We start from the raw sequence: 25,636 nt of genomic DNA on the forward strand, positions 1-25,636 counted from the left end.
GGGCGAAGCATCCATACGTAGCGATAGAGAGATGGAGAGAGGGGGGGGGAGATAGAGAGAGAAAGACGAGTGGCTAGCAGGGACCGGTGCAGACGAGAGACGAGTGGTCTGAAAAACAAACCCAGTATCAGGGACAGAGAGGTATAAAGATGTCCATAGATCATCCTGCCATTCCTTTTCAACCATCATTCCCTCCTTCATCTGAGCAGCCTTTGAAAGAGCTATATCTGAACTATCGTCAACCCATAGGCACACAGCCACCATGAAAGCCCTCTCCGTGCTCTGTCTCACCCAAGCCCTGGCCTCATTGGCGTTGGGGTTCTCTGACCAGGAACCTATACTCGATGCTGTCGAGGAAGAGGCCCGACAGAAGTGGGACTTCTTTGTGAGTTCCTTTTTTTTAGTAATTTATGTATTATAGATAGATATATATCTATATATATATCTCCCCGTGCTTTGTGTTGCTTTTGTTATGCGTTTGCATATTGCTTTCTTGCTCCAAATTGCTCCATCTTGTCTACTCGTTGATCTATCAAAGAGAGTGTCATGAACTGACCTGTCGTTCAGTGGGGATATTCAGGGATATCAACCTTTGGCCATCTGCCTCACAAGCGATGCCTGGTGGAGCCGTATGAGCGGTTTGACATTGGTGTCATCGGCGTGCCTTTTGACACGGCTGTCAGCTATCGACCGGGTAAGAGAGGCGGAAATACCCCTTCTTTTTTGTCTGTTGAGATACTGGTTAGAGTCTTGAGACTAATTCGTTCATCAACCGTAGGCGCCCGGTTCGGCCCCCGGGCGATCCGCGCAGCGTCGAACCGCCATCTGCCCAGCCGTGGGTTCAGTACGTACTCTGGATTGAATCCGTACATGTCATGGGCCAAGGTGTTAGACTGTGGCGATGTGCCCGTGAACCCATTCGACAACGACCTCGCGCTGCGGCAGATGACCGAGGCGCTGGAGGAGCTGAGTGCCAAGCGGCAGACGACGTCAGATCGCGAGGATCTGAAGGTGCCCAAACTTCTCATTCTGGGCGGGGACCACTCAATCGCGCTGCCGGCGCTGCGGGCGATGAACAAGGCCTACGGTCAGCCGGTCGCAGTGGTGCACTTTGACGCGCACCTCGACACCCTGCACCCCAGCAGCTACCCTAGCGTGTGGAGTTCCAAGCAGACCGAGTTCACCCACGGATCCATGTTCTGGCAGGCCGGGAACGAAGGCCTGGTGCTCAATGATTCCTCCATCCACGCCGGCCTGCGGACACGCATCACGGGTGACGACTGGGCAGACTACATCCGCGACGACGAGCAGGGCTTCCTCCGGCTGACGACCGAGGACATCGACGATATCGGACCCCAGGGCATCGTGGACCGGATCATCGAGCGGGTCGGTACGGAGCGCCCGGTCTACCTGTCGATCGACATCGATGTGCTCGATCCTAGCATTGCCCCGGGCACGGGGGCGCCCGAACCTGGTGGCTGGACGATGCGCGAGATGAACCGCATCATCCGCGGGATGGACAAGCTCAATATCGTCGGTGCAGACATTGTCGAGGTGTCGCCGGCGTTTGACGACCACACGGAGAACACTGCCTTTGCCGCCGCGCAGCTTGGATACGAGATTATTTTGAACTGGGTCAAGAAGGGACTGGACAAGGCGCCACTCACGGAGCAGGAAGCCAAGATCCTTTCGGCGGAGCAAAAGGAGGAGGGGACTAAGATCCACACGGAGCTGTAAACATGTCTTTGATTTTTTTCCTGTGTGTGTGTGTGTGTATGTGTGTGTGGTTCTACTTTCTTTTCTTGGAAGCTTGAAGAGCCTAGAGTTATGCATATGTCTAAGACTATAGTTAGACTGTCGGGGGGATAGTGAGTGGTATAGTTAGTATAGAATAGAGTTGGAGCAAATTGATCGCAGTCATTAACAAACCCCCATTAACCAACTAGAGTGAATTGAATGATCAGCCAAGCGAGAGAGACTCCCTCCAGTGAGTTATCCAAGTGCAGTCATAGAAGCAAGGAGCAAATCTATACAGGTTACCTCCAAAGCATGCACAACACCCACCCTCCACGCAAGGCAACACCAGATCCCGCTCACTCTCAAGCAGCTGGAACATGTGTCCGGGGCCAGCGAGGAGCTGAACTTTGAAAAAAGAAAGATGCAGCAACAGAGACATTGCAGCATGCGGTGGAAATCGTAATCACGCACCTCGATGGCGCGAGATTCTTGCGGCTTGCCGTACGGAGTTCATCGATGGCATACAGGAATCAGAAGCAAGCAGTCCGAATTGCGATGTCTCTGCCTGTCTCCATCGTCTAGACTATTGAATATCGCCCCGGTGGCGTTCTCACACTCGACGACTCGCAACGAAGGAGGAACTGGAGGAGGAGGGTGGAGTAGTTCTTCCCGGCCAAGTGGAACTGAAGCAGGGATCGACGGCGGGCGATGGTCATCTGTACGACGTGAGTAGGCAAGAGGTGGAGACACAGAGAGAGAGGGAGAGAGAGATGCAGATAGAGAGAGAGAAAGAAGATGGCAGGGAAAAAGAGAGAGAGAGAGAGAGAGAGAGAGAGAGAGAAGGTCAGGAGGGAGGAGGGGTTTTTGTCCACCAAAACAACATCTTTCCTGAATCAAACATTGAACTCTGCTTCTGCCTTTCTCTCCCTCTCCCTCTCTATTCTTCTCTCTTTCTTTTCTCTCTTTCTTTTGTCCCCTCAGCAGCAGCCGCTTTCTCTCCTGCTGCTTTTCTTTCCCCCTCCAGTCTTCGTCATGTCCGACGCCGTGACTCGTCCGCCGGTGTTTTTGAAGCAGCGGTCATCGACCAACTTCATTCTCTTTACGATCTGTCTGGCATTGTTTACGGTATGTGTGCTCGGGAGGTCCTTGCTTCAGTGACTGGCAGTTCTGACTCTCTTTTTCTCTCTCCAGGATGGATTTCTTTACGCTGTGGTAGGTGGTAGACGGGGCTGGAAATACTGAAGAGGTGTGTTTCTGATCGAGATAGGTGATTCCAACGCTTCCCTTTGTCTTGGTGGAACAGTCTGGAGTCCCGGAGGAAGACGGTAAGAAATATATCTATGTTCATTGACATTAGTGTTGTATGCTGCTGACTGGCTCCCTCTCAGTGCAGAAATGGAGTTCGTGGATGCTGAGTATCTTTGGGGGGGCAACGCTGCTTGCATCTCGTACGTCTGTTCTAGAACCAAAACATATCAAATCTGAAATTTAACTAATGATGATGATGATAATAATAGCTCTCTGTGGATGGATGGCCGATAATCTTCCCTCCCGCCGGATCCCGTTGCTGGTCGGACTGTCGATGCAGGCTGGTTCGACGGTGCTCTACTCGATCCACCCGGACAAGTATCTGATGCTGGCCGCTCGCGGACTGCAGGGCTTGTCAGCGGCCGTCATCTTTACCGTCGGCCTGGCGCTGTTGGTCGACACGGTGGGACATGCCAATATCGGCCGTGACGCGGGCATGGCCCTCTCGAGCGCGAATCTGGGAGTGCTCATCTCACCACCGCTGGGCGGGTTTGTGTACAAGCAATTTGGCTACTATGGCGTTGTGATCATGATGGTCGGCCTGGTCATTGTCGATATCTTCCTGCGACTGGTCATGATCGAAAAGAAACATGCTCAAAAGTGGCTGCAGCCTGATCCTGTCTCACCCATAAACGGGGATGAGTTTCACACAACATACGGGACGATGGACGAGACTAATGCCAAAAAGATCACAGGCGAGGGCGATGCTTCTTCTTCTTCTTCTTTCCCCCCCTCTTCTTTGCCTTCTTCCTCGGAGGAGTCCCCTCTCATCGCGCAGAAACAGGAACAAGGCAAGGCTGTTGCTGTGCCATTGTTTCACCTGCTCAAGACTCCTCGCATCCGCGCCATCGTGTACGGTACCTTTGTCTCATACGTGCTGCTAAGCGGATTTGACAGCGACCTGCCTGTCTTCGTCAAACTCCGCTTTCATTGGGATTCCTTCCAGGCTGGCATCATCTTCCTGGGCATCGCGCTCCCCTCGCTGGGCGGCCCAATTGCGGGATTCATCTCCGACCGCATTGGCGCAGGCATGCTGGCCAGCATCTCCTGCGCAGTTGGGGCCATATGCACCGTCGGCGTCGTCTTTGTCCGACAAAACACCATCTTTGACATCTCCCTGCTCTGTGTCCTGACCACAGGCATCGGCGCCGCGATCAACTTCGTCCTGTCCCCCATCGCAGGCGACCTGGCCCTCACCGTCGAGAAGATGGAGGAGAAGCGGCCGGGCCTGTTCGGTCCGATGGGCGCCTACGCCCAGGCCTTCTCCCTTTTCAACTGCGCCATCGCCGCGGGGACGGTCGTCGGCCCTCTCTGGACGGGACTCGGCATCTCCCAGCTTGGTTGGGGATATACTAATCTCGTCATGGGGGCGATGGCCCTCTCTGCCGCCATTGTTCTGGTATGTCAATCCACAGAATGAGTGGTTCGCTTTATTTTCACTTTTTCTTGTCTTCAGTACTAATTCTTGACTCAGGCTCTCTTTGTACAGGACCGCCCACTGCGCCTGAAGCCTGTCGGGGGCTCGGTCTAGTCCGATCTGCCCGTTTTCCAATATTCATTCTTTATATAACTCGCTCTTTGCTATTTCCCTGCATCTTCCTTTCTTTTCTGATCATGATTTTCATCTTGGTCCCTTTTGCTGCTCGGTATATTCTCCTTCTATGCTTCCGCCTCCGCCCCCCTTTTTTTTGTTGTTATTGTATGCTAGTAAAAATACTGTCTATGAGAATGATAATGTTTAAGCCTATTTTGATCTATCATTGTTTACATTATGCAGGATTTGCAGACTATAGAACAATTGTCTACAGTTGATTGTTTCTATTAAGTAAGATCTTCACTTTTAGCTGGATCTACAAAAAAAAGGTACCGTCGATCAGATCAGATCAGATCAAGATCGACGCTGCAGATGCTGTCACATTAAGGAGGGCAAAGAAAAGAATTCAGTATAAAGTATACACTTTACAAAGTGGAATGAAAGACATTGAGAACTTTATCTCCTTAGTATTTGATTATATACTGTCTGTACTCTGCACACTCTATACTTCCATACCATCTTTTCACCTCTTAGATTTCCCTTAGACGCACCATTAACTTCCCCCCAGTGGGATAGGCCGAGTACGAGTCTGTGGCTTGCATGTCCTGCGCGCTCGTCTCAACCACCTCGGTGAAGAAGTTTGCGTACAATGCAGCGGTGACCAATTTGAGTTCTGGCCAGTTAGCTACAGCTTGCATATATGTATGTCATGAGAGGGGATGAGAGAGAAAAAAAAGAAAAGAAAAAAGAGTAAAAGGGAGAGTGGCTTACCTTGGATGGCGAAATTATTGCCAATACACATGCGCCCCCCACTGCCAAAAGCCCAGAACCAACGCTTCATTTCTTTGAGGTGCTCGCCGGGCTCCATCCACCGGTAAGGATTGAAGCGGTCCGGGTCTGGGAAAACGGCCGGGTTGCGATGCAGGCAGTAGGCGCGCGCACTGATGCGGATCCCCGGGGGGATCTCGTCAAAGTCGCCTAGTTTTGTGGGCCGATGCGAAGGGGTGAGTCGTGTCTGCGGGCCGCCAATGGGGGGCACCAGGCGCAGGATCTCCTGAATGACCGAGTCGAGGAAGGGGAGGGCGTCGAGTTGTTTGGTCAGCGAGACGTCCGGGGCGCGCAGCTTGTTTTTGATCTCCACCAGTAGCGATGGAGCTGAGGTCAGCTCCGCTCGTAAAGCGTCCTGGAGATCTCGGTTCTTGGACATTTCGTACACCAGATAGGTCAGGGCGATCCCGGAGGTTTCATGGCCGGCAACTAAACATTCTCAAGTTAGCATTGAGAACTTGACGGTACAGGAAGGAGGGGGGAAGGCAAATCCACTCACTGATATGGTCACACATCTCCGATACGATATCCATCCGCTCATCGGCCGTGAGCCCGGACTCATCCTTCTTGGTCTTGAGCATGGCGTCCCGCAGCTGGCCGTAAACAACAGCCTGGTCGGCCGCGTCCAGGTGCCCCCCTCGATGCAGCTTCTCCTCAGCCCCATCCACCATGGAAATACACCAGGCCTCGAACTGCTCGGTGGCCGCCACCACTGCCGCGGGTAGGATGTTGAAGCCGATCTTCTGCAGGCCGTCCATCACACCCTGGGTCTCCTGTGCGTAGTAGGCGTATGGAAGACGCGACTGATACGCGCTCAGGATGGCCTGCCGCCGCGTCCGGTCCTCAACCAGGTTCGACGAGCTGGACAGGCCGAACAGAAATGCAGTGACAAAGTCCATCGCACTCGCCAAAAGCAGATCGTGCACGTCCAGGGCCTCCCCAGTCCCAGCTGCCTGCTGCAGTATCGGCAAAAGGCGGTCGTGCAGGATCTGCGTCGACTGCTGCTTCAGCGCCGGTGAGCCCTGGATGAACGATTTCGAATAGACGTGCGATAGCATGCGTTTGCGGTCTGCGTGAGGGCGGAATGTGTACGTTGAAAACATATTAGGACGCCTAGAGCCAGTCAGTAAGCCATTAGAATCGAAAAAAAGGAGGAAGAAATTCTGCTGGGAGGGGGGGGGAAGAGAGAAAGCAAAGCAGGTCATGTGAACTCGGCTTCTTTGGGGAAAACGTACCCAACGTTAAAAAAGCTGCGATACCAGGGATGCTTCTCGAACCCCCCACCATACACCACCCGTACACCCTCGGCGCTGTTGACGCTGAGCTCGCGGGGTGCCAGGCGCACGACAGGTCCGTATTTCTCGTGAGCAGCCTGGACGAAGCGGTTCTCGTGGCCGGTGAAGCGCACCCAGTGCATGACCAGCGATGACAGGCCGCACAGCGGATGGGCGATGGGGATGGAGTCTAGGGCCTTGAGTGAGGTGCGTCTGCGGTGCAGAGAGACGGCCAGCAGCACGATGGCTGCCAGCACTAACAGGCTGGAGTCGGTCATGGCGAGTGGCACGAAAAGAGGGGAGGTTGACTCGAGGTTCGGCCCCAAGATGCTGGAGCTGACTACGAAGATCTTATAGCATAGCTGACCGCTGCTCTCAGACTTGACGTGTGATATATACACCACCCCGGAGGACACATCTTGATAACCAGACGGACGGATTGGCTGCGAGTGATAGGCTGAGGCTGCTCCTTGCTGGATGCATTCTCTTCCGGTTCTACGAAAGGGGCAGGTGGGAGGAAGCTCATGCAGCGATGATCAGTGTGTGGGTGACGTACATTGAGATCCGATGTCTTTAAAAGGACGACCCTGGGTGCTGTCAAGAGGCTTTCTATTCTGTTGTTCGTGTTCAACCCCCTCCCCCCCCCCCATCCTGTTTTGCATCTTGGATCGTCACCATGGCATTCGCCGACCTTCCTCCCCTGTCTTCCTACGATGTCTATGAGAAGGCACCTCTGCTGAGCTTCGTCTCGGATAAGGCGCTGGCCATTATGCTCCCGCCCATTTCCTACGCCGTCTTCTCCATCCTGTGGGAATGGATCGACCGCAGCGAGCTCCTGACAAAGTACAAGCTATACCCGCCCGAGGAGATGACCAAGCGCAATCGTATCTCCAAGTGGGAGTGTTTGCGCGGCGTCGTGGCCTACCATGTGATGCAGATCGCGGTCACTGTAGCCCTAACGTGGAATGACGACGGCAAGACTTACGGAGGCCAGGAGCAGTTCTACATCCTGCGCTGGGCCTCGAAGCTTCGCATCCTGCAGCACATGTTGCCCAGCCTGTTGGCCTTGTTCGGTGTCGACTCACTGGCTTGGAGTTCCAAGGTCCAAGCTACCTCGCCCACGCTGTCGGCCGTGCTCTCTGGGGGGGACTACACCGGTTTGAAGAACAACGCGACCGCAACCGGCAGCCTACTCGCCCAGTCGGTGCCTCTCGTTCAGGGCTTTGCTCCGTGGGAGATTGTTGGTGGCAAGGCGCTGTACTATATACTGGTGCCTGCCTTTCAGCTGTGGATGTGCTTCTTCATTGCCGATACTTGGTATGTTAGCAGTCAAAAGCGGAAAAAAAAAAAAAAAAAAAAAAAAAAAAAGAACCAATGAGCTAACGAAATAGGTTCTACTTTGGTCACCGAATGATGCACAACTACAAATGGCTCTACAGTATGTGACGCCTCTTCATTAAATTCGACGGTACTGACCGTTTTTAGAAAACTTCCACTCGATGCACCACCGGCTCTACATCACCTATGCGTAAGTTGTCAATCGCAACTACAGTCCACGGGGCTACGGACCAGCTAATATGGAACAGTTTCGGCGCTGTGTACAGTCATCCTGTGGAGGGCTTCCTAGTAGACACAATCGCTTTCACTCTCGGGGTGGTGCTGTCGAACCTGTCGATCCGACAGGGGATGGTGTTCAACGTCCTGGCGACGTGGAAGGCGCTGGTGGACCACTGCGGATACGCGCTGCCATGGGACCCCTTTGAGCTGGTCACGGCGGCGGACTCGAAGTTTCACGATGTGCACCATCAGACATGGGGGCTTAAGAGCAACTTTGCCCTCTTTTTCACCTTCTGGGACCAGCTGCTGGGGACAGCCAAGGAGTCGCGATACGGGCGGGAGACCATGATCAAAGCGGATGACAAGATAGAGGAATAAGCTGGCTGAGCTGAAGCATGACGGTCGTTTATGGAGCAGAGGTAGAGAGGACGGATGCGATCGAGCTATTCGACGCCAGATGATGATCTGATGAGGTAGATGGAAGTTTGGACTATAGGAGGTAGTAACTTATGATCTGGACAGTCTAAATGTACTGAATAAAAATAACTGAAAATCGCCTGGTTTCTTCAATTTGAAAATGCTTGGATACTTCAAATTACAACACTGTATACTTGAATGGTGATCAACCTTTCTTCTCCTCGCATTGACCAAATCAGGCTTTCAACTCCACCTGCAACTGCATCAACCTGCGTCTGCATCTGCATCTGCATGCTCGAACCACCGTCAAAGTCTACGAGTACGGGGTTTACAGAGTACTCAATAGACTACATGAGCATAATGCATCTGTACTCACCGACTCCAAATAAGGGCAATGAGGGTAGAAAGTTCTCTCCTACCATCTGAGTAGGTACTCCGTATTCTCCTCCCTTCTATTGACCATCTTCCTTTCTATTATCAGTCTTTTTTCTATCTTTTTACAGTCCATACGGAGTGTCCATCTATCTACACGGAGTATCCATCTATCTATACGGAGTCTTGCTGTTCACGATGTATCCAACCACTTTCGAAGGTCTGCTCACCACCTCGCACTCCGACTGGAAGACCTTCACTAGAAGAGAGGTAGGGCCCTTAATCTACCATCTATCTATCCATCTATCTAACAGTGTACAGTTCACTCCTAAGACTCTCACCCCCCACGATGTTGACATCAAAGTCACAACCTGCGGCATCTGCAGCAGCGACATCCACACCGCGAACGGGGGCTGGGGCGACGCTCATCTGCCTCTTTGTCTCGGCCATGAGATTGTAGGGACAGTCGTGAAGATCGGAGATAGAGTCACCACGGTGAAGCTCGGCGACAGAGTCGGCGTGGGTGCTCAGGCGTGGGCATGTCTCGATTGTGAAGTCTGCACTGCCTCCAACGAACAATACTGTGAGAAATACGTTGGTAAGTTTCTTTTTCCTTTTTCCCATCTTTTTTTCCCCTTCATTTCTTTTCTTTGACTATTCTTTATTAATAATTTAAGATACGTATAATGGCGTGTATCCCGACGGAAGCATCTCCCAAGGCGGCCTCGCCAGCCACGTCCGCGTCCACGAACACTTTGTCTTCTCCATTCCAGACAGTCTTTCATCTTCTGCGGCCGCACCGATGCTCTGCGCCGGGTTAACCACGTACAGCGCTCTGGTCCGGAACGGCTGTGGTCCGGGATTACGGGTTGCAGTCGTGGGGATTGGCGGATTAGGCCATTTTGCGCTGCAGTGGGCGAGGGCTCTCGGGGCGGAAACAGTGGCTGCCATCTCGCGATCCGGGGCGAAACGAGACGACGCGATGAAACTGGGGGCTAGTGTCTTCATTGATTCGGCAAGGGAGGACTGGACGGCGGAATGGAAGCGTGGGTTCGATTTGGTGCTCAACACGGCCAACGTGGCGCACAGGGATACCTTCTCCGCGTACCTGGATCTGCTGGCTGTGAACGGGACGTTTCATACAGTCGGGCTACCGGAGACCCCGTTGCCTGCCCTCTCTGCCCAGGACATTGTCCTGCGTGGGATCAAGATCGGAGGTAGCAATCTCGGCAGCCGGGTCGAGATGCTAGCCATGTTGAAGCTGGCGGGGGAGAAGGGGATCGGGGCATGGGTCGAGGAGATGCAGGTGAATGAAGGAAACTGTAAAGAGGTGATGGAGAGGATGCAGGAGAACAGGGCACGCTATCGATATGCGCTGGTGGGATTTGAGAGTTTTTTTGCAGTCTAGATACTACTCAAGTATATGTATAGTGAATATACTGCTATCTCAGTAATCCGTGCTCTCCAACTCCGCCGGATAGACAAAATCATTCTGCTCCCTGACTTCATCCATGACGCGCATGATGGCAATACTCTCCTGCAGGGACATGATTTCGCTCTCCAGCTTCCCATCCCGTAGACAGCGCCCACACTCGTCCGCCTCCCAGAACATACCGTGGCCGGGGATCGGCATCTCGACGTCCTGGATCGGCTTCTTCCCCGCTGCCGTCTCTCCTTCCTGCAGCTTAGGAATAAGCCTGTACGCCGTCGGACGATAGCACGGCCCGTCGATCTGGATCTCGCCTTTTGTCCCCTGGATGCGAATCGCGGGCCGCGCGCTGTTCATCCCATCCGGGTCCGAACTCACCCGCAGCCCGGAGAGAGCGATGCCCTGCGCCCCGCTGCGAGGAAACCGAAGTAGCACCGAGGTCGTCTCGTCGCTGCCCGTCGGGGCGTATTTGGTCATGGTCGACATGACCTTCGGGTACTCGTCGCCGCCGAGTCGGTAGAGGATCTCAAACACCCAGGTGAGAGAATATATTCCTACTACATCCAGTTAGCAAGCTACCTTGACCTTGGCCTATAGTTATAAAGGAAGAGTACAGTCTAGGAGAACACCCCCCGCAAGATCGAGATTGACAAGACGGTGCTCGGTCCCCCATTTCGTCTCGATCTCCTCGCCGAAACTCATATCAGCCAGGACACGGTGGACGGAGCCCAGCTGACCGGAGGAGACGATCTGCCCGACCGCCTTGGTGAGGGGGAAGAAGCGCGTCCAGACGGCTTCCATGAGGAAGACGCCGTTCTGTTTCGCCGTGTCGGCGAGGATCTGGGCCTGGCGCGCGTTGACGGTGATGGGTTTCTCGCACAGCACGGCCTTGCCCGCCTGCAGACAGAGCATGGCGTTGCGGAAGTGGTGGGAGTGCGGGGTGGCGACGTAGACGATGTCGACGTTCGGGTCGGCCGCCAGGGCTTCGTACGAGTCGTGCAGCGTCGCGCTGGGGAGGTTGTGGGCGTCGGCGAAGGCTTTGGCGCGCTCCAGCGACGACGACGACGCGATCGCCGTCACCGTGTGCTGGATGTCGGTCACATTGCGGGAGGAGGGGGGGACGAGGAGGTCTTTCGTGAACACTGTCTCTTATTAGATGTAAAATAAATCATGTCGAAAGTTCAGGTAGCCTGTTACAAGATGCAATGCCTCCGGTGGCTACAGACAGTTAGTGTCAGATATCTATCGAGTGCCAGGTACCATACCGAGGATTCCCCAGCGGACAGTGAATGTCTGAATAGTCATGGTAGGCAGTGGAAAAGATTCAAGACTGAGTCAGATCTGATAGAGTGGAAGTGATGAGGTAGAGTACAGAGTATAAACTTGGAGAGAGAGTGAGTGAGTGAGAGAGTGATATATCATCATATTTCCATCTGGACTGCATATGCTCTGCAGATTGACCTGTCATGATCTCTCACCGATATTAGGAATTAAAATACAGATTAATGAAATTAACACAAGCAGTATTTTAATAATATTATATTTAAGATGGTACTCCATTGTACGGAGTATGTTTACTATGATCGGCCTCTCCTCTCTACTCTTATAACTTCTCGAGCAGGACTTGGGACTTCTGTATTACATGCTTCAGGAGAATAGGTATTAAGGACGCCTATTTAGCTGACCGAACTATCTGTCGTACTGCTGTAGTAGTTGGTCTAGTTCAACACACCCACCTGGCCCCGTGATGACAGCCTCAGCCAGGTTGGGATACAGACTGCTGAATCGCAAGCGGCCCTGGTGCGTCTTCCAGACCTCTCGCTCGAAGTGCGCAAACACCTCGGCCACCTCGCCTGGCAGTTCTTTGCCTCGGGGTTCCCTCGCCCGCCGTTCGGCGCTCAGCTGTACCAGTCGGAACGTCCCAATAGAGAGCGGCCAGCGCCGCCATAGACTCTGCGCGGACCGGCTCAGCGACAGGAACGCCGCCCGGCACTCTGCCTGGTCCAGCTCCTCCAGCAGGGTGAACAGCGCCACCGTGATCCAGTGCACATACACCGCCGGCACCTGCTGCCCGCCCCATTTCACGTGGTGCGTGTGCACCAGTTGAGCCACCGTCCGCGCGGACTCGACACACCGTGCCCGCGCGCTCGCCGCGTTCGCCAGCGCCAGCGCCGGCATCGACGGCTCCGGGTGCCGCAGGAACCCGTACAGCGTCATGATGATGGTGTGATAGTACATTCTATAACCGGTCAGAGAGAAATCAGTTCGGTTTCATCGTAGGAAAAGGGCATACTGCAGATTCAATGTCCCTGGCGAGGAACCGCGGTTTGTCCCCTGGATACAGTCCGGCAGCGCGGCGTACCAGGTCGACAGCCGACGGGACAGCGAGCGTGCCGTCACCTCTAATTGCGCGAGTGGCAGTCTGTCCTCGCCAAACAGACAGCTTGTCGTGTCGTAGCTGATCTCCGTTAGGTCCACCAGGTGGTTGAAGATACAGCTCGTGTGTACCGGTAGCGAGTCCATAGGGAGCGGGTACGGCGTCCACAGGTCGGCCGGGTCATGGCACTCCGGAACTAGGGAGCATAGCGGTTTCTTCTTCATCGGCGGCATCTTGTGTAACTTCAGGGCTCCGGCGCTGTTCTCCTTAGCTTATAGAAACGCCCCCACACGCGGTCTTCTCCCCAAGACTTATATACTACGTACGTCACTGCGACAAATAGGCCCATAGTCGCATCTCTGACTGCGTGCTCTGTCCCCCCGAGGTCACGCATCGCGCACAGCTCGCGCGCGCTCTCTACTGCGTTTGTCACGTACATCCACCCCACGCGATCTTTTCCCATGAACGTAGAACTACCCTGTCAGCCTGAAGACCAATTTGGAGTACAGGACAGAACCCCAGACTTGGTGAAGGAAGGAGATACCATGTATACATGACGCCTAGCCCTTGCATGGTGGTCAGAGTGCTTCGCCCTTCCTCGAGATCGAGCAATCGTTTGGCTTCCTGGTAGAAATGGGCGCCCTTGGTGGCTAGATCGTTGTATATCGAGTAGCTCTCGGCATAGTCCGAATAGGCCTTGAGGAAGGAAGAGGATGTTGGCAATCTATATCTACTTTTTTTTTATTTATCACGAAAGAAATGAGATGAAGAAAAACAAAATCAACTTACGCAAGCCTCGGCGAGAATGGCGTTGACGAGAAATGATGAGCAAAACGGCGGTTCCGGGTCCCCGGCGCACATGGAGTTTAGAAATAGGTCGCGGTTGACGAGGTTGAACAGGGAGCTCCCGTGCCAGGTGAACCACAGGGAGACTAGGTGTGAGACGAAATGGTCGTCGGTGGTGACTGAGGTCCACGGCTGCGCGGGCACGTCGTAGAGGGGCTTATCGGCCAGGCGCTTGACATCCATCACCTTGGGCCGGACGACAGGCCAGTCGGTACTGATGGAACGGCTCCGCAACGATGGCGACAGGGAGGAGGATGAGGAAGAGAGCACTCGCTTGGGCCGCGTGCCGCCATCGAACAGGTACGCCCGCAGCGCTTCGACGGCACTGTCGCCGAGACGGATCACATCGAGCACCTCGGCCACACGCCCGGAGCTGCCGCCGCGGAGGATCTCCAGCAGGCCCAGCAGCAGGTCGCGGTCTTGCTGCAGAGACTCGATCTTCCGCTTGGCCGACAGGCGGCGGCGGCCGTCATTTTCCTCGTCGATGCGGCATCCCAGGCGGTTGTCGATGCAGTTCCTGCACGGGGTCTCGCCCGTGCATTTCACCTTGCGACGGCGGCACTGGGTGCAGGCGCGCGACACCTTGGTCATGGGCTTGGGGTCGCGAACCTCGTGTATGTAGCCCGGCGGCGCCGGAGCCAGCGCGGGGACCGTCGCGCGGGCGGCGGCAGAATTGGGCATGAAATGAAGGAGGCCCCCGACAGCAGCAAATAGTAGCTAAGCGGTAGTACGGATTAGCAGTCATCGTAATATAAGGTAGGTAATTAATAATTAGCTAGTCTCGACCTACCTAATCAGCACACTGCCTCCTCTTTGGACAAGGGACGCAGGTCTAGACGCCCGCGTCGGGGCCAGGCCATCGTCCTTTATATGAAGACAGTGCTTCACCACAACATGGTGGAGCTGGGGGGGGTGGATTCTGGGATTCCTCACGATTGGAGGCAGAGTCCTTTAACGCGTCCGAATGGAATGGCCATTGGACGAGTCGAAAACAGGGCAGGTCGGGGAGCGTTGAAAAGTGACGTCGGTCGGAAAAGGTTTCCAGGACACGATTTGCTGCTTTGTAGCTGGTGGATTCCTGATCGCTATCGATCTCACGATCGGTGACGCAAGAGGTACTCTGATCGCCATGATGGGATTAGCGAGTCTACCCTAAGAAGCAGAATAAAATGGGCCCCCCAAGAAGCTGAAATGAAGCGGCAACTGGTAGGGGGGAGGCATGAGACGAGGAGAAGAAGAGGTTTGTTGGGGAGGGGAGATCACATGATGGTTGATGCTCTTGAGTCTTGACTCTTGAGTCTTCTTGCTGCCTCGGCCGGTTTTGTTTCTTCTTCAGCACTCACTACAATTGAGACGGGTGTCCCAGGGACAGTTGGCAAGTAGGCAAGAAAGACCATGGGATTCTCCGGCATGTCTGCTCGATCCGGGAGACATAAAGAGCCAGAAACCATGTAGATCGGTTGGTTACCAGCTTAAGGAGGAGTTGCGAAATAAGTTGAACCACAGGTAACTGAATGCAGGCAGCCAGACTGAGCACTCCAGATAATCCCCGTTACTGACTCCTTCTGTGACAGTGCACACTGTGTCTGTGACTGTGACGTGTTTTCCTCGATTCGAGCGCGAGCGATTCTTGCTTCTTGTCGATCTCTGCCTGCTTAGATCCTGGCCGGCCCGGATTTCTCTGGTCTCGAGAGGCAAGAAAGGGGTGGGAAACCGTTCCCGGCAAGCAGTGAGAAGTTGAGACCAATTCGATTGATCAAGAGGCCCTCAACCGGCCATTCGGGTCCGACTGGCCGATCATCTCATCTATCAGCCGCAGCGACTCGCATCGAGACAATACTTATTGTTGAACGGCAATAATAATTCTGGGAGTGGCGGTCTGGAGTTTGCAACCAGACCAGCTACTTGTTCTGAGCGTTGCTATCACTGCTGGATTCTCTCGGAGACCCTTGCCATTCACTGTATGACATAGGTACGCCAAGGGCGTGGAGCTCAACCTTACAGCTACCGTGAGTCTTTAGGTAGTGACCATGCTCAAAAGTCATCGGTATTTTGGTAATGCGTACCTACTAAATTGTCAAGGGTGCACCTCCATTCGTCCGTCTCTGTCCTCCAATTCTTTCTTGTTGACGTTGTTTTGATTGCAGAAACAGCCGTACCACTCTATCAACCCCCAGTATGTCGTCACGAAGAAGTGAATGGCATCAAAGTTCGAGACTACCGAGTCCCAGCTTGGGACGCTATTCAGGAGCTACAATAATAATTACGATCTGGCTGGATTGGAAATAGAGAGCTAGTCCATCTGTCAGTCGACAAACATTAACGCCTACCTTCTACCCGTTCAACAAACATGACTCTTGGTCTTTCACAGATACAGTTCAGTTCATCGGTCGGGTGTTATTGCCTTAGGCTCTATTTCACCTAGCCATGATGGAGCATATTCTAAGCAGTTGCGCTCCCGCACAGCTTCTACTACGGGGTACTCCGTATCTTGGAATAGGTGCGATCTGCAGCCGACAAAAAAATACCCGCAACGGTGCTGCTGATTGATGGGAGAGTGCTGGGAACCCGGTACAGAGATCTCAGGCCCAAAGAACAGGTGAGGGATTATCAAGGAAGATTTAAAAAGAGCTCTACAGAGTACAGTGTTCTCTCCTATTCCCCTGCTTTCGAGGTTCCAGAGTTGAAATCACTTTCAGGGAAATCAACAATGAACCAGACAGTGCCTAAATACTACTAGTTAGTTATAGGCTACTCGCATCCACTTGGCAACGCATGGTTGGAGGTGAGCTTCATGCCTCCCCCACCACCTTATCAGAGAGAGGGTCTCAAACTTGATTCTGACATTCTCCGAGAGATCCAGCATGAGGCTTGAATTACTTGGAATTCTACAGACAACAATGATGCCCACCTTGTCGAATTCCCAGCAGGTCAATATGTAGTACTGGAAAAGTACGAAGTAGTACTCCGTACTTAGTTACCTAGTACATCACCTATTGACTAAGTAGCACCTACTAACTAGTTACTCCTATTTAATTAACCAGGGTCAGTAGAATTTAGTGCTGATCAATCATTACTACGACATAGTTATTCGCAACACTACCAAGACTAGGAGCAATACGCTAACGAATAGCTTAGACCATGGCCGATTGGATCGGATCTTTAATTCGATGGATTTTGTATGCAACCAGGGTGCGTCCCAGTGCAACAGAAGGAATGAACCCAATAGTGACGCCAAGGAGGGACAACAGGGAATTCGTCTGACTGCCGAGTCTTGACAGCCTGCACTGCAGGGCATCAAGTATGAGGCATTTAACCTGCGAATAGCGACATCGGTGGCATATTATTGGTCTCTGTTGATACCTTCGATCCAACACATCATCTATCAGGGCTTACGGATGATATTTCAAATCCTTGGCTTGTTTCTTGAGCGTGAAGTATTGACTCACACCATCTATTGATAATCCCTATCTACAGATGAAAGATAGTGCCATAAGAGTATGACTGGTTAGACCGAGTAGATGATAATCCTTCGGAGTACTACATACTAAGACATTGACTAGCAATAGTTTAATCTACGGAGTATGCCTGTTCACGGGCTCTGCACGGAGTCCGTCTGCGAGTCATGAACATAGGAGTAGATTGTAACTAGTTTGGAGTACCTAGTTATAACTAGTTAACTACTAACTACATTTAAGTACTCTACATATTCGTACTACTCCGTACATACGTGGCTGCTGACTAGTGTTAGACATGGAATAGAGAAGACGCTCTGGCCAGCAGTTGCTATACAGCCTATACTACATAGACAGTACTACTCTCTAGTACTGACTGCCGGTTTGATGATCATCAATACGGAGTACTCCGTATTGATATCCCCTTCCCCTGAGACTCCGTATTGCTGATTTAATTCCCCTCTGAGATCCCTGCCGAATCCCTGCCGAATCCTTGTCTAGGGAATACTACTCCAAACATACGACATAACTAGGTACCTACCTAGGTAAGATATTATAGTAAGGACTTGTAAATACCAGCTCTGTTGACTGCACGTGGCAAGGTGGCAAAGGGGAAATTCTTTTCCACGTACTCCGGGGACATGGATCAGCTCTCCGAACGCCAGAAGGAATAGAGTCGGGAGGAAAGGATAATTATGTAGTAAGAAATGAAGCTTGCGCAAATCAAGTGTATTCGATGACAAACGAATTCACCAAGTCCTGGTACGGAGTACATGAAGTAAGGTACCTACCTTTACCTACCTAGTAACTAAGGTACAGTGTACCTAGGTTTTACTACGGCGTACTAGGTAAGGTACCTAGGTACCTGTCCTTGTACTGCTCCGTACGGTATTACTCTAGCCTGTCCAGGCCTAGTCTTCGCCACTAGACCCACATATCAGACCATAAAGTGGCCATGATTGGCCGTACAGAGTCGGCAACTTTGCTGTTTCCGGTTAGCCTAATCGCCTGGTCGCTTGCGTTTCAACCTCGGAAGGAGCGAACCGAGGAAGAGAAGAAAGAAGAAAGAAGAAAGAAGAAGAGAAGAGAGAAGGCAGTCATACGGAGTATTAGGGACATCCTACAAGTGCATGGTAATAACAGTAAGTTGCTTCTACTTAGTTACAGGTATTAGTACCTATGTAGATAGTACTAGTATCTAGTAGTTAACTAAGGCATGAGTTCTACGTACAGCGTATCGTATACGGAGTTGTATACTTTCGTGGTGTTCTTTCTCGCTTCCATCAAGGCTCTCCGACGGGGATCCGTGGCACGATGGACAGGCACGTTACATTTTGTGGATCGACGCATCGCAGGGAAGCTTCGCCATCTCCACTGAGGCAATAGTAAATGCTTATCAGCGAAATTTGTGTCTGGTACGTACTTTGCGTACTCTGATCCACTCCAGCTCCTGGTCCAACGTCTGTCACCAATTGGTCTGCAGGACTAGCGGCTGGCCAATTTATTCTCATATTGAAATACTGACTTCCCCTGCTTTTTCCTCTTCCTTACCCGTGTGTGTGTGAGAGAGAGAGAGAGAGGAACCTCCAAAAAACCAAAATCCCTCTTATTTCTCTCCATGTCAACCTTTGTCTCCGCCGCCAACCTGGGCGGCGTCGCCGATCCTCGCCTCGGGGGGGAGGCCGACGCCATTGGCACCAGCGACGAGCACCGCGCCGATATTGCGCATGAGATCGAACCTCCCATCCTCGAGGGCCACGGCGCCATCTACAATGACCGCAGTATCACCTTCGAGAACTATCACTACTGGGCCACCCGCTCGCGAGAGATCGAAAAGCACATCCGCACCGACAACCAGGGCTTCTCGCAGATCTGGAGCATGATCGTCGGCAAGAAGATCGAACCGGAGCCCCCCGTCCTCGATGCCTCCCTGCCGCCCCTCGACCAGGAGAACCCCGTTGCCGAGAAGATCACCGAGAAGGCTCCCGGTCAGGATACTTCCAAGGGCAGCGACGGTGTCGATCGCTGGGGGATCACCGAGACCGAATGGGAGCGTGCCCAGCGTGCCACCCGGACGGCCACTTGGGGTGAGTGAGATACCTATATTCTTGAGTCTTCATTACTTACCAGTCGATAGGTTCTATCTTCTACCTGATTACTACCGATATTCTCGGTCCTACCAACGTGCCTTGGGCTATCAGCGTAAGTTGGATTGCTCGGCTTGACTCGATTTGTTGGCTAATTCACTTGATAGCAAATGGGTTATGGACCTGGTTTTGTATGCCTCCCTATACTCTCACCCTGATTAAGAGCCAGACTAATCATTCAGGCCCTGTACACCGTTTTTGGGGGTCTGGCTTGCTACTCCGGAATGCAGCTCTGGAAGATCTTCGTCGGACTGGATTCCACCCGCTTCCCCATGCGCAGTAAGTTGACTTGCCCCTTCTACTCGGCCTGTTCTCACATCGACAGACTACGGTGATGTCGCCTTCCGTGTCTTCGGCAACTGGGCCCGCCAGGGCGTCAACGTCCTGCAGAGCTTCCAGTTCTTCTTGAACATCGCCCTCATCGTCGAGAGCAGCGGGCAGTCTCTGGCCCAAATGGCTGAGGGGGCCAGCGGCACTGGCTCTTTGTGCTGTAAGTTGCCCTTGTTTTACTGGACCTTTCCTTTTCCTTCTTCTCACTCTTTCAGTCGTCCTCGCCGAGTTCATCTTCTTGGTTATCGGTGCCTGTCTCGGTCAGATCCGTACCCTGCAGCGTCTGTCCTGGCTGTCCAACATTGCCATCTGGCTGAACGTCATTGTCGTGATCATGACGTGAGTTTTCTCTATTTCACTCGGAATTTGCTTTTTTTTTTTTCTTCTAACATACCAGTATGATTGTTGTTCAATACTACCCCCCCAACTACGCGGCGGCGGAGATCGAAAACGGGGTGAGCTACGGGCCGATCGAGACGAGCGCCAACTGGCCCTCGAACTCGACCTTCTCCAGCCGGATCAGCGGGATCATGAACTGCATCTTCGCGTACGGTGGCGCGACCCTGTTCAACGAGCTGATGGCCGAGATGCGCCGCCCCTACGACTTCTGGAAGGGCTTCATCTGCGCCGAGGTCTTCATCTACATCTGCTACCTGGTCTCCGGCATGGTCGTGTACAGTGCCCAGGGCCAATTCACCTACAGCCCTTCCTACCAGGGCATTCCCGACTCGGCCTACAACTGGCAAACCCTGGGTAACGCCCTCTCCTTCATCACGGGCGCCATCGCCGGTATCCTGTACGGCAACATCGGCATCAAGGTGTTTTACTCGGCTGTCCTACGTGATATCTTCAACTTTCCTGCTTTGGATAAGAAGAAGGGCAAGATTGTCTGGGTTTGCATTGGTAAGTACTTCCTTTGAAAGAACAAACAAAATGGAAAAAAAAAAAAAAAAAAAAAAAATCAAGAAACTAATTGTCAGTTCCCGTCTACTGGTCGCTGGCCTTTGTCGTCGCCGCCGCCATCCCCCAGATCGTCAACCTGACGACCTTTGTGGGCGCCCTCTGTATCCAGCAGTTCTCCTACACCTTCCCCCCCCTCCTTCTAGTCGGATACAACGTCCAGAAGGACGCCATCCTGCCCGAGGAGGAATTCGACCCGCGCACCGGCCAGGCCAATCGCGTGGATCACGGCTTCAAGCGCTGGATCCGTGGCTTCAAGAAGCAGTTAGCCTGGAACACCTTTGACCTGCTGTACTCGCTTGCTGCCCTTGCCACGGCCGGTCTGGGTCTGTGGGCCGCAATCGTTGACATGAGAGCGGACTTTGCCGAGACCCCTTTGACGCCTTTTACCTGCACTTCTCCTACTGGCTAATCTACATCTATATATATGTCTATATATATATCTATATATCTATATCCATTTCTTAGAACGATTATGCAATGTTAGTCTTCTACTTTCAACTCTCGGTATGCCTCTGAGAATCGTACCTAGAACGTATAACACCCTCGCTTCTGGTTGTCTTGGACGAAAAAAGTCGCGGCAGTGTAGTTCCTATAGAATTTATTAACTTAAACCCTCCCACTATACTATACTATACTATCTATAACTACTATACTTTGCGTTCATGCGTAAGCCTGAGATTCTTCGGATTACATAACAAATCACATGTCAGCAGCAGCAGTAGTAATAGTATCAGTAATAACTAACTCTACTACGAGTACTACTACACTTTCTCACTATAATGACTCAAGAACTGCAAACCCTCGCCGTGATCGACCCCGAGATCGACGCCCTGGTCCAAACAGGCCGGTTCAACTGGACCGTCGACCTGTCCCAGCCGGACAAAGCCATCCAGCACCTCCGAGCCTTTCTCAAGCAGCAGCCTGTGCCTGCGCCCGACCGCGCCGTCAAGGAGTGGACGACCAGCTACGAGACGCAAGACGGCACAGAGTTGAGCCTGTATGTGTTCGCGCCGGCGTCGTCTGCTCCGCCGCCGCTACCCTTCCTCCCGTTACTCGTCTGGTACCACGGCGGCGGCGGCTGTATCGGGTCTCCCGAGCTGACGGCCCCCTTCTGTCGGGACATTGTTCGCACGCACGCCTGCGTGGTCGTCGCTCCCGAGTACCGTCTCGGTCCGGAACACAAGTATCCCACGGGGGTGTACGATAGCTGGGCGGCTTTACAGCATGTCGCAGCCCGTGCGGCGGAGTACGGGGCCGATCCTGCTTCGTCCTTCCTGGTCGGTGGGGAGAGCAACGGCGGCGTCAACGCTGCTGTCCTGACCCTCTTGGCTCGAGATAACAACCTCTCCCCGCCGCTGACGGGCGTGTTCCTGAGTGCCGCCTCGTTCATCCCGCCGGATGACGTGCCGGATCGGTATCGCCAGGCCTACCTCTCCCGGATGGATCCGGCCTGTCTGGACGCACCGGGGCTGAACAGGGACGTCAAGCAGTTGTTCGATATCTGTTATGCGGGAGACTATTCGTCGCCGCTGTTCCGGACGATTCTGTGGCCGACGGGGTGGAAGGGGCATCCGCGCACCTATTTCCAGAGCTGTGGGTTAGACATCAATCGAGACGATAGCTTCATCTACCGGGATGTCTTGCGGGAGAATGGTACTGAGACGAAACTGGATGTCTATCCTGGCTGCACCCATTGTTTCTGGGGGATGTTCGGCATGATCTCCCAGGCGAGGAAGTGGAAGGTAGACACACAGCGGGGGATTGCTTGGCTATTGAGGAGAGAGGCGCATTAGAATCAGAATTGTAGTTACTCTGAATGATGGATTTGATTATTTTTCTCCTCTATCAACTTGTTTGGTCTGTTTGCTTCGACCACGTGCTGCTCCTGTCATTCTCGATTCTTCCTCTTCCTCTTCTTCTCTCCTCCATCACAGCATCAATTCTACTTCTACAGTCATCCATGAAGTTCTTGCTCTGAGACTGCTCGACGGATTGATACTATAGAGTGACTAATGATGGCCGCGGTCTATATGAAACACTAGGACCCTCACCTCCTCGACCCTGCATTTATTTTGCCCAGAACAGGCCAGTGTCCTCGATTGGCCGCAAGACCACCACGGCGACTATTTCTCTGGTCTCAAAAGGTTAAATACCTCGAGATAAATCAAGATGGAACACAGGGCTCAGCTTCATTCACCGTGATGGGGATAATTCCCCTGTCTTGGAACCGGTGGAGTCGGTCAGGTCGGATCCAAGCATCGACGGTGGTTTGATCGTGGAGATTAGTGAGTTCAGGAATCGTCTCAATAGAATCGGACCTGTAGCTGATACCAGCTATTCTCTGCTAGTTTGTTTCAATTATAACTAACCCTATATTGCCCTACTCTAATAGCAACACACAATACGGAGTACGGAGTACGGAGTACCTAATAATACCAAACAATATAAGGCACTTGGTGCGCCTTCTCTACAATCTTCCATACATTCTTTTTTCTTTCTCTCGCGGTCTCCCAGAAGTAGTTGACTACTCTCGGTTTCTCTCCTTCTCTCTCTCTTCTTTTCCTTTTCAACCTTTCTTTGTCATTCTTTATCGACCTTCCCTTTGATAGGGCAGGCCACTGCATATCGACGATGCATTCCATTCGTTCTACTCTCGCTGCAGTCGTGGGCCTGGGGCCCCTTCTTGTAGCTGCCCAGCTGTCGGGCTCTGTCGGTCCTCTGACGTCGATCTCGGCCAAAAACAGCACCAAGAACTGTAACGTGCTGGACTACGGCGCCGTGGCCGACAACTCGACCGACCTGGGCACCCCGCTGACTGACGCCTTTGATGACTGCAAGGACGGCGGTGTGGTTTACATCCCCCCGGGCTCCTACGCCATGAGCACCTGGGTTGATCTCAGTGGTGGAAACGCCTGGGCCCTGCAGATGGACGGTATCATCTACAGAACCGGTACCGATGGCGGGAACATGATCTACATCGAGCACAGCACCGACTTTGAGCTTTTCTCCAGTACTTCCGCCGGTGCGATGCAGGGTTTCGGCTACGAATTCCATATCGATGACAACTGGGACGGACCCCGTCTCCTCCGTCTGTACGACGTCTCGGATTTTTCCGTTCACGACATCGCCTTGACCGACTCGCCCTCGTTCCACTTTTCAATGGATACCTGCACCAATGGAGAGATCTACAACATGGCCATTCGCGGTGCGGACGCCGGCGGTACCGATGGTATCGATGTCTGGAGTAACAACATCTGGATCCATGATGTGAGTTCCAAACGTGCCTGGGCTGAATAGAACATCCTAATATGATGATGTCGAACAGATCGAAGTTACCAACAAGGATGAGTGTGTCACCGTCAAGGTAAGAAGGGATTCATTCTCTATCCTTCACATCGACCTAACGGAACGTTATAGAGTCCCTCCAAAAACATCCTTGTCGAAGATATTTACTGCAACTGGTCGTATGTAGAACCTCTCTTCCTGGAAACAAATACCCTCGGCCGGTGCTGACTCAACTCTATAGAGGTGGTTGTGCTATGGGCTCCCTGGGCTCTGATACCAACGTCTCCGATATTGTTTACCGCAACATCTATACCTGGAGCTCCAACCAGATGTACATGATCAAGAGCAATGGCGGCAACGGAACTGTCGAGAACGTTGTTTTGGAGAACTTTATCGGTGAGTCCGTCCTTTCTCCTTCTTGGCTGAGAGTATGCTAATCTTTACCAGGCCACGGCAACGCATACTCCCTTTACATCGACAGCTACTGGAGCAGCATGGCCGTCGTTGCAGGCGATGGGGTGACCCTGAACAACATCACCTTCACCGGCTGGACAGGCACTGAGGCGGATGGGGCGGAGCGCGGTCCCATCGACGTAACCTGCTCGGACACCAACCCTTGCACAGACATCACCATCGAAGACTTTGCCATGTGGACCGAGTCCGGCGACTACCAGTGGTACAAGTGCGAGAGCGGCTACGGTACCGGTGCCTGCCTCGAATCCGGTGATGACTACGTCTCCTACACCACCACCAGCACCGTCACTGCCGCTCCCTCGGGATACTCGGCCGCCACCATGGCTAGTGACCTGACCGCCGCCTTCGGCACCACCAATTATATCCCCATCCCGACCATCCCGACCTCCTTCTTCCCTGGAGCGACCCCCATCAGCCCCCTGGCTGCCGATGCAGCAACCGCTTCTTCTTCTTCTTCCTCCTCCTCCTCTTCCTCCGCTGCTGCCGCGGCGAAGGTTCCTGTTAGCGTCGCTGCTTCCGCTCCTCAGGATGTCGAAACCTCTGTTGCTGCCTCGAGTGCCGCTGCTGCTGCTGCTACTTCTGCTGCTGGATCTGCTTCCGCCACCGGGGCAGCCTGCCTTCTGGCAAAGTCCGCGTCTGCGAGCGGAGCGGTGGCTGCCAGCTCCACAACCGCTCCGGCCGTTGTCGTAGCATCATCCTCTGTCAGGATGCACACCGTCACCGGCAAGAACCGTAGCAGGCACCCTGTCCACTCTTCTTCTGCCGTCGCCGCCAGTCAGCCCTCCGCGGCAGCCGTTCAGTCCTCTGCGGCGCCTGGTGGGTTTGTTGAGTCTTCTTCTTCCGCGGCCGCTGGTTCGGGCTCTGCCCCCACCGGTTTCGCCAGCGTCCCCGCCGCCCAGGCTTCCACTCCCGCCGCCGCCGCCGCCGCTGCCGCCTCTTCTTCCACTCACAAGCACAAGAAGTCCGCCTGCCACGCTTCATACAGCGCCACCGCCGCCGCCTCCGCCTCCGCCTCCGCGTCTGCCGTTGTCAAGGACGTAAGTCCCTCTGGCGCTGCTGCCGTCGGTGCCGGCGAAGATTCAACCACCACCGTGACTTCGACCTCGACTGCCGTGGTTGTCGCCTACGTCACCGGCTCTTCCGCTCCCAAGCCGCACAATGAAGACACCTCCTCGGGTTCTTCTAGCTCTGCTGTTGCCGCTGCTGGAGGAAGCACTGCCACTGCCACTACCGTTGCTGCTGCTGCTACTGGCACTACGACTAGCACCAGCACTGGCGCTGCTTCCACTTCTACCACTTCTTC

The 25,636-nt window shown here is 53.3% G+C and overlaps 10 protein-coding genes across 10 annotated transcripts; 7 read left to right on the forward strand and 3 right to left on the reverse strand.

Moving 5' to 3' along the window:
* Positions 1–262: 262 nt before the first annotated feature.
* Positions 263–1,737, forward strand: ASPZODRAFT_140466 (hypothetical protein; the record flags this gene model as incomplete). Its single annotated transcript, XM_022724667.1, has 2 exons — positions 263–385; positions 568–1,737. The coding sequence occupies 2 exons, from the start codon at positions 263–265 to the stop codon at positions 1,735–1,737; spliced, it is 1,293 nt and encodes a 430-aa protein (XP_022582649.1).
* Positions 1,738–2,573: 836 nt separating this feature from the next.
* Positions 2,574–4,788, forward strand: ASPZODRAFT_130079 (hypothetical protein). The gene is made up of 6 exons (XM_022722426.1): positions 2,574–2,862; positions 2,929–2,949; positions 3,005–3,062; positions 3,126–3,185; positions 3,255–4,444; positions 4,520–4,788. The coding sequence occupies exons 1-6, from the start codon at positions 2,770–2,772 to the stop codon at positions 4,574–4,576; spliced, it is 1,479 nt and encodes a 492-aa protein (XP_022582650.1). The 5' UTR covers positions 2,574–2,769; the 3' UTR covers positions 4,577–4,788.
* Positions 4,789–5,039: 251 nt separating this feature from the next.
* ASPZODRAFT_157934 (hypothetical protein) lies at positions 5,040–7,018 on the reverse strand. Its single transcript, XM_022726335.1, has 4 exons — positions 6,643–7,018; positions 5,907–6,520; positions 5,351–5,836; positions 5,040–5,252 (listed from the first exon to the last, which is right to left on the reverse strand). The coding sequence occupies exons 1-4, from the start codon at positions 6,957–6,959 to the stop codon at positions 5,110–5,112; spliced, it is 1,560 nt and encodes a 519-aa protein (XP_022582651.1). The 5' UTR covers positions 6,960–7,018; the 3' UTR covers positions 5,040–5,109.
* A 303-nt stretch (positions 7,019–7,321) lies between these two features.
* ASPZODRAFT_92448 (hypothetical protein) lies at positions 7,322–8,837 on the forward strand. The gene is made up of 4 exons (XM_022730443.1): positions 7,322–7,998; positions 8,073–8,119; positions 8,167–8,209; positions 8,268–8,837. Exons 1-4 carry the CDS (start codon positions 7,358–7,360, stop codon positions 8,614–8,616), a joined length of 1,080 nt encoding a protein of 359 aa, XP_022582652.1. The 5' UTR covers positions 7,322–7,357; the 3' UTR covers positions 8,617–8,837.
* Positions 8,838–9,057: 220 nt separating this feature from the next.
* ASPZODRAFT_157935 (hypothetical protein) lies at positions 9,058–10,501 on the forward strand. Its single transcript, XM_022726336.1, has 3 exons — positions 9,058–9,297; positions 9,349–9,625; positions 9,705–10,501. Exons 1-3 carry the CDS (start codon positions 9,226–9,228, stop codon positions 10,433–10,435), a joined length of 1,080 nt encoding a protein of 359 aa, XP_022582653.1. The 5' UTR covers positions 9,058–9,225; the 3' UTR covers positions 10,436–10,501.
* On the reverse strand, positions 10,372–11,812 carry ASPZODRAFT_130086 (hypothetical protein). Its single transcript, XM_022722427.1, has 4 exons — positions 11,722–11,812; positions 11,654–11,674; positions 11,071–11,598; positions 10,372–11,013 (listed from the first exon to the last, which is right to left on the reverse strand). The coding sequence occupies exons 1-4, from the start codon at positions 11,759–11,761 to the stop codon at positions 10,475–10,477; spliced, it is 1,128 nt and encodes a 375-aa protein (XP_022582654.1). The 5' UTR covers positions 11,762–11,812; the 3' UTR covers positions 10,372–10,474.
* Positions 11,813–12,145: 333 nt separating this feature from the next.
* ASPZODRAFT_62889 (hypothetical protein) lies at positions 12,146–14,270 on the reverse strand (the record flags this gene model as incomplete). The annotated part of the gene is made up of 5 exons (XM_022729111.1): positions 12,146–12,695; positions 12,750–13,096; positions 13,171–13,306; positions 13,378–13,529; positions 13,623–14,270. The coding sequence occupies 5 exons, from the start codon at positions 14,268–14,270 to the stop codon at positions 12,146–12,148; spliced, it is 1,833 nt and encodes a 610-aa protein (XP_022582655.1).
* A 4,416-nt stretch (positions 14,271–18,686) lies between these two features.
* ASPZODRAFT_112721 (hypothetical protein) lies at positions 18,687–21,058 on the forward strand. Its single transcript, XM_022721047.1, has 8 exons — positions 18,687–19,221; positions 19,272–19,336; positions 19,389–19,412; positions 19,464–19,560; positions 19,607–19,771; positions 19,827–19,950; positions 20,009–20,514; positions 20,592–21,058. Exons 1-8 carry the CDS (start codon positions 18,753–18,755, stop codon positions 20,981–20,983), a joined length of 1,842 nt encoding a protein of 613 aa, XP_022582656.1. The 5' UTR covers positions 18,687–18,752; the 3' UTR covers positions 20,984–21,058.
* Positions 21,059–21,353: 295 nt separating this feature from the next.
* ASPZODRAFT_14297 (hypothetical protein) lies at positions 21,354–22,367 on the forward strand (the record flags this gene model as incomplete). The annotated part of the gene is made up of 1 exon (XM_022724901.1): positions 21,354–22,367. One exon carries the CDS (start codon positions 21,354–21,356, stop codon positions 22,365–22,367), a length of 1,014 nt encoding a protein of 337 aa, XP_022582657.1.
* Positions 22,368–22,733: 366 nt separating this feature from the next.
* Positions 22,734–24,939, forward strand: ASPZODRAFT_1529553 (hypothetical protein). The gene is made up of 7 exons (XM_022725911.1): positions 22,734–22,859; positions 22,967–23,841; positions 23,900–23,938; positions 23,992–24,038; positions 24,101–24,255; positions 24,307–24,755; positions 24,815–24,939. Exons 2-7 carry the CDS (start codon positions 23,206–23,208, stop codon positions 24,836–24,838), a joined length of 1,350 nt encoding a protein of 449 aa, XP_022582658.1. The 5' UTR covers positions 22,734–22,859; positions 22,967–23,205; the 3' UTR covers positions 24,839–24,939.
* Positions 24,940–25,636: the final 697 nt, after the last annotated feature.

The sequence above is a fragment of the Penicilliopsis zonata genome (genome assembly GCF_001890105.1).
Source record: "Penicilliopsis zonata CBS 506.65 unplaced genomic scaffold ASPZOscaffold_4, whole genome shotgun sequence".
NCBI lineage: Eukaryota > Fungi > Ascomycota > Eurotiomycetes > Eurotiales > Aspergillaceae > Penicilliopsis > Penicilliopsis zonata.

What these genes read in the sequence shown, in the direction of transcription:
- ASPZODRAFT_130079 (XM_022722426.1), top strand. Translation starts at nt 2,770, where the DNA reads ATGTCCGACGCCGTGACTCGTCCGCCGGTGTTTTTGAAGCAGCGGTCA. An exon ending in TCTGTCTGGCATTGTTTACG is followed by an intron (nt 2,863 to 2,928) that starts GTATGTGTGCTC and finishes TTCTCTCTCCAG; the next exon opens with GATGGATTTCTTTACGCTGT. An exon ending in TCTCTGCCGCCATTGTTCTG is followed by an intron (nt 4,445 to 4,519) that starts GTATGTCAATCC and finishes TTCTTGACTCAG; the next exon opens with GCTCTCTTTGTACAGGACCG.
- ASPZODRAFT_157934 (XM_022726335.1), bottom strand. Translation starts at nt 6,959, where the DNA reads ATGACCGACTCCAGCCTGTTAGTGCTGGCAGCCATCGTGCTGCTGGCC. An exon ending in CGCAGCTTTTTTAACGTTGG is followed by an intron (nt 6,521 to 6,642) that starts GTACGTTTTCCC and finishes GACTGGCTCTAG; the next exon opens with GCGTCCTAATATGTTTTCAA. An exon ending in GGAGATGTGTGACCATATCA is followed by an intron (nt 5,837 to 5,906) that starts GTGAGTGGATTT and finishes GAGAATGTTTAG; the next exon opens with TTGCCGGCCATGAAACCTCC.
- ASPZODRAFT_92448 (XM_022730443.1), top strand. Translation starts at nt 7,358, where the DNA reads ATGGCATTCGCCGACCTTCCTCCCCTGTCTTCCTACGATGTCTATGAG. An exon ending in CAACTACAAATGGCTCTACA is followed by an intron (nt 8,120 to 8,166) that starts GTATGTGACGCC and finishes GACCGTTTTTAG; the next exon opens with AAAACTTCCACTCGATGCAC. An exon ending in CGGCTCTACATCACCTATGC is followed by an intron (nt 8,210 to 8,267) that starts GTAAGTTGTCAA and finishes AATATGGAACAG; the next exon opens with TTTCGGCGCTGTGTACAGTC.
- ASPZODRAFT_157935 (XM_022726336.1), top strand. Translation starts at nt 9,226, where the DNA reads ATGTATCCAACCACTTTCGAAGGTCTGCTCACCACCTCGCACTCCGAC. An exon ending in AGACCTTCACTAGAAGAGAG is followed by an intron (nt 9,298 to 9,348) that starts GTAGGGCCCTTA and finishes AACAGTGTACAG; the next exon opens with TTCACTCCTAAGACTCTCAC. An exon ending in ATACTGTGAGAAATACGTTG is followed by an intron (nt 9,626 to 9,704) that starts GTAAGTTTCTTT and finishes TAATAATTTAAG; the next exon opens with ATACGTATAATGGCGTGTAT.
- ASPZODRAFT_130086 (XM_022722427.1), bottom strand. Translation starts at nt 11,761, where the DNA reads ATGACTATTCAGACATTCACTGTCCGCTGGGGAATCCTCG. An exon ending in TGTCCGCTGGGGAATCCTCG is followed by an intron (nt 11,675 to 11,721) that starts GTATGGTACCTG and finishes AACTGTCTGTAG; the next exon opens with CCACCGGAGGCATTGCATCT. An exon ending in CACCGGAGGCATTGCATCTT is followed by an intron (nt 11,599 to 11,653) that starts GTAACAGGCTAC and finishes AATAAGAGACAG; the next exon opens with TGTTCACGAAAGACCTCCTC.
- ASPZODRAFT_112721 (XM_022721047.1), top strand. Translation starts at nt 18,753, where the DNA reads ATGTCAACCTTTGTCTCCGCCGCCAACCTGGGCGGCGTCGCCGATCCT. An exon ending in ACGTGCCTTGGGCTATCAGC is followed by an intron (nt 19,337 to 19,388) that starts GTAAGTTGGATT and finishes TTCACTTGATAG; the next exon opens with CAAATGGGTTATGGACCTGG. An exon ending in CGGCACTGGCTCTTTGTGCT is followed by an intron (nt 19,772 to 19,826) that starts GTAAGTTGCCCT and finishes TCACTCTTTCAG; the next exon opens with TCGTCCTCGCCGAGTTCATC.
- ASPZODRAFT_1529553 (XM_022725911.1), top strand. Translation starts at nt 23,206, where the DNA reads ATGCATTCCATTCGTTCTACTCTCGCTGCAGTCGTGGGCCTGGGGCCC. An exon ending in GATATTTACTGCAACTGGTC is followed by an intron (nt 24,039 to 24,100) that starts GTATGTAGAACC and finishes TCAACTCTATAG; the next exon opens with AGGTGGTTGTGCTATGGGCT. An exon ending in CGACCCCCATCAGCCCCCTG is followed by an intron (nt 24,756 to 24,814) that starts GCTGCCGATGCA and finishes TTCCTCCGCTGC; the next exon opens with TGCCGCGGCGAAGGTTCCTG.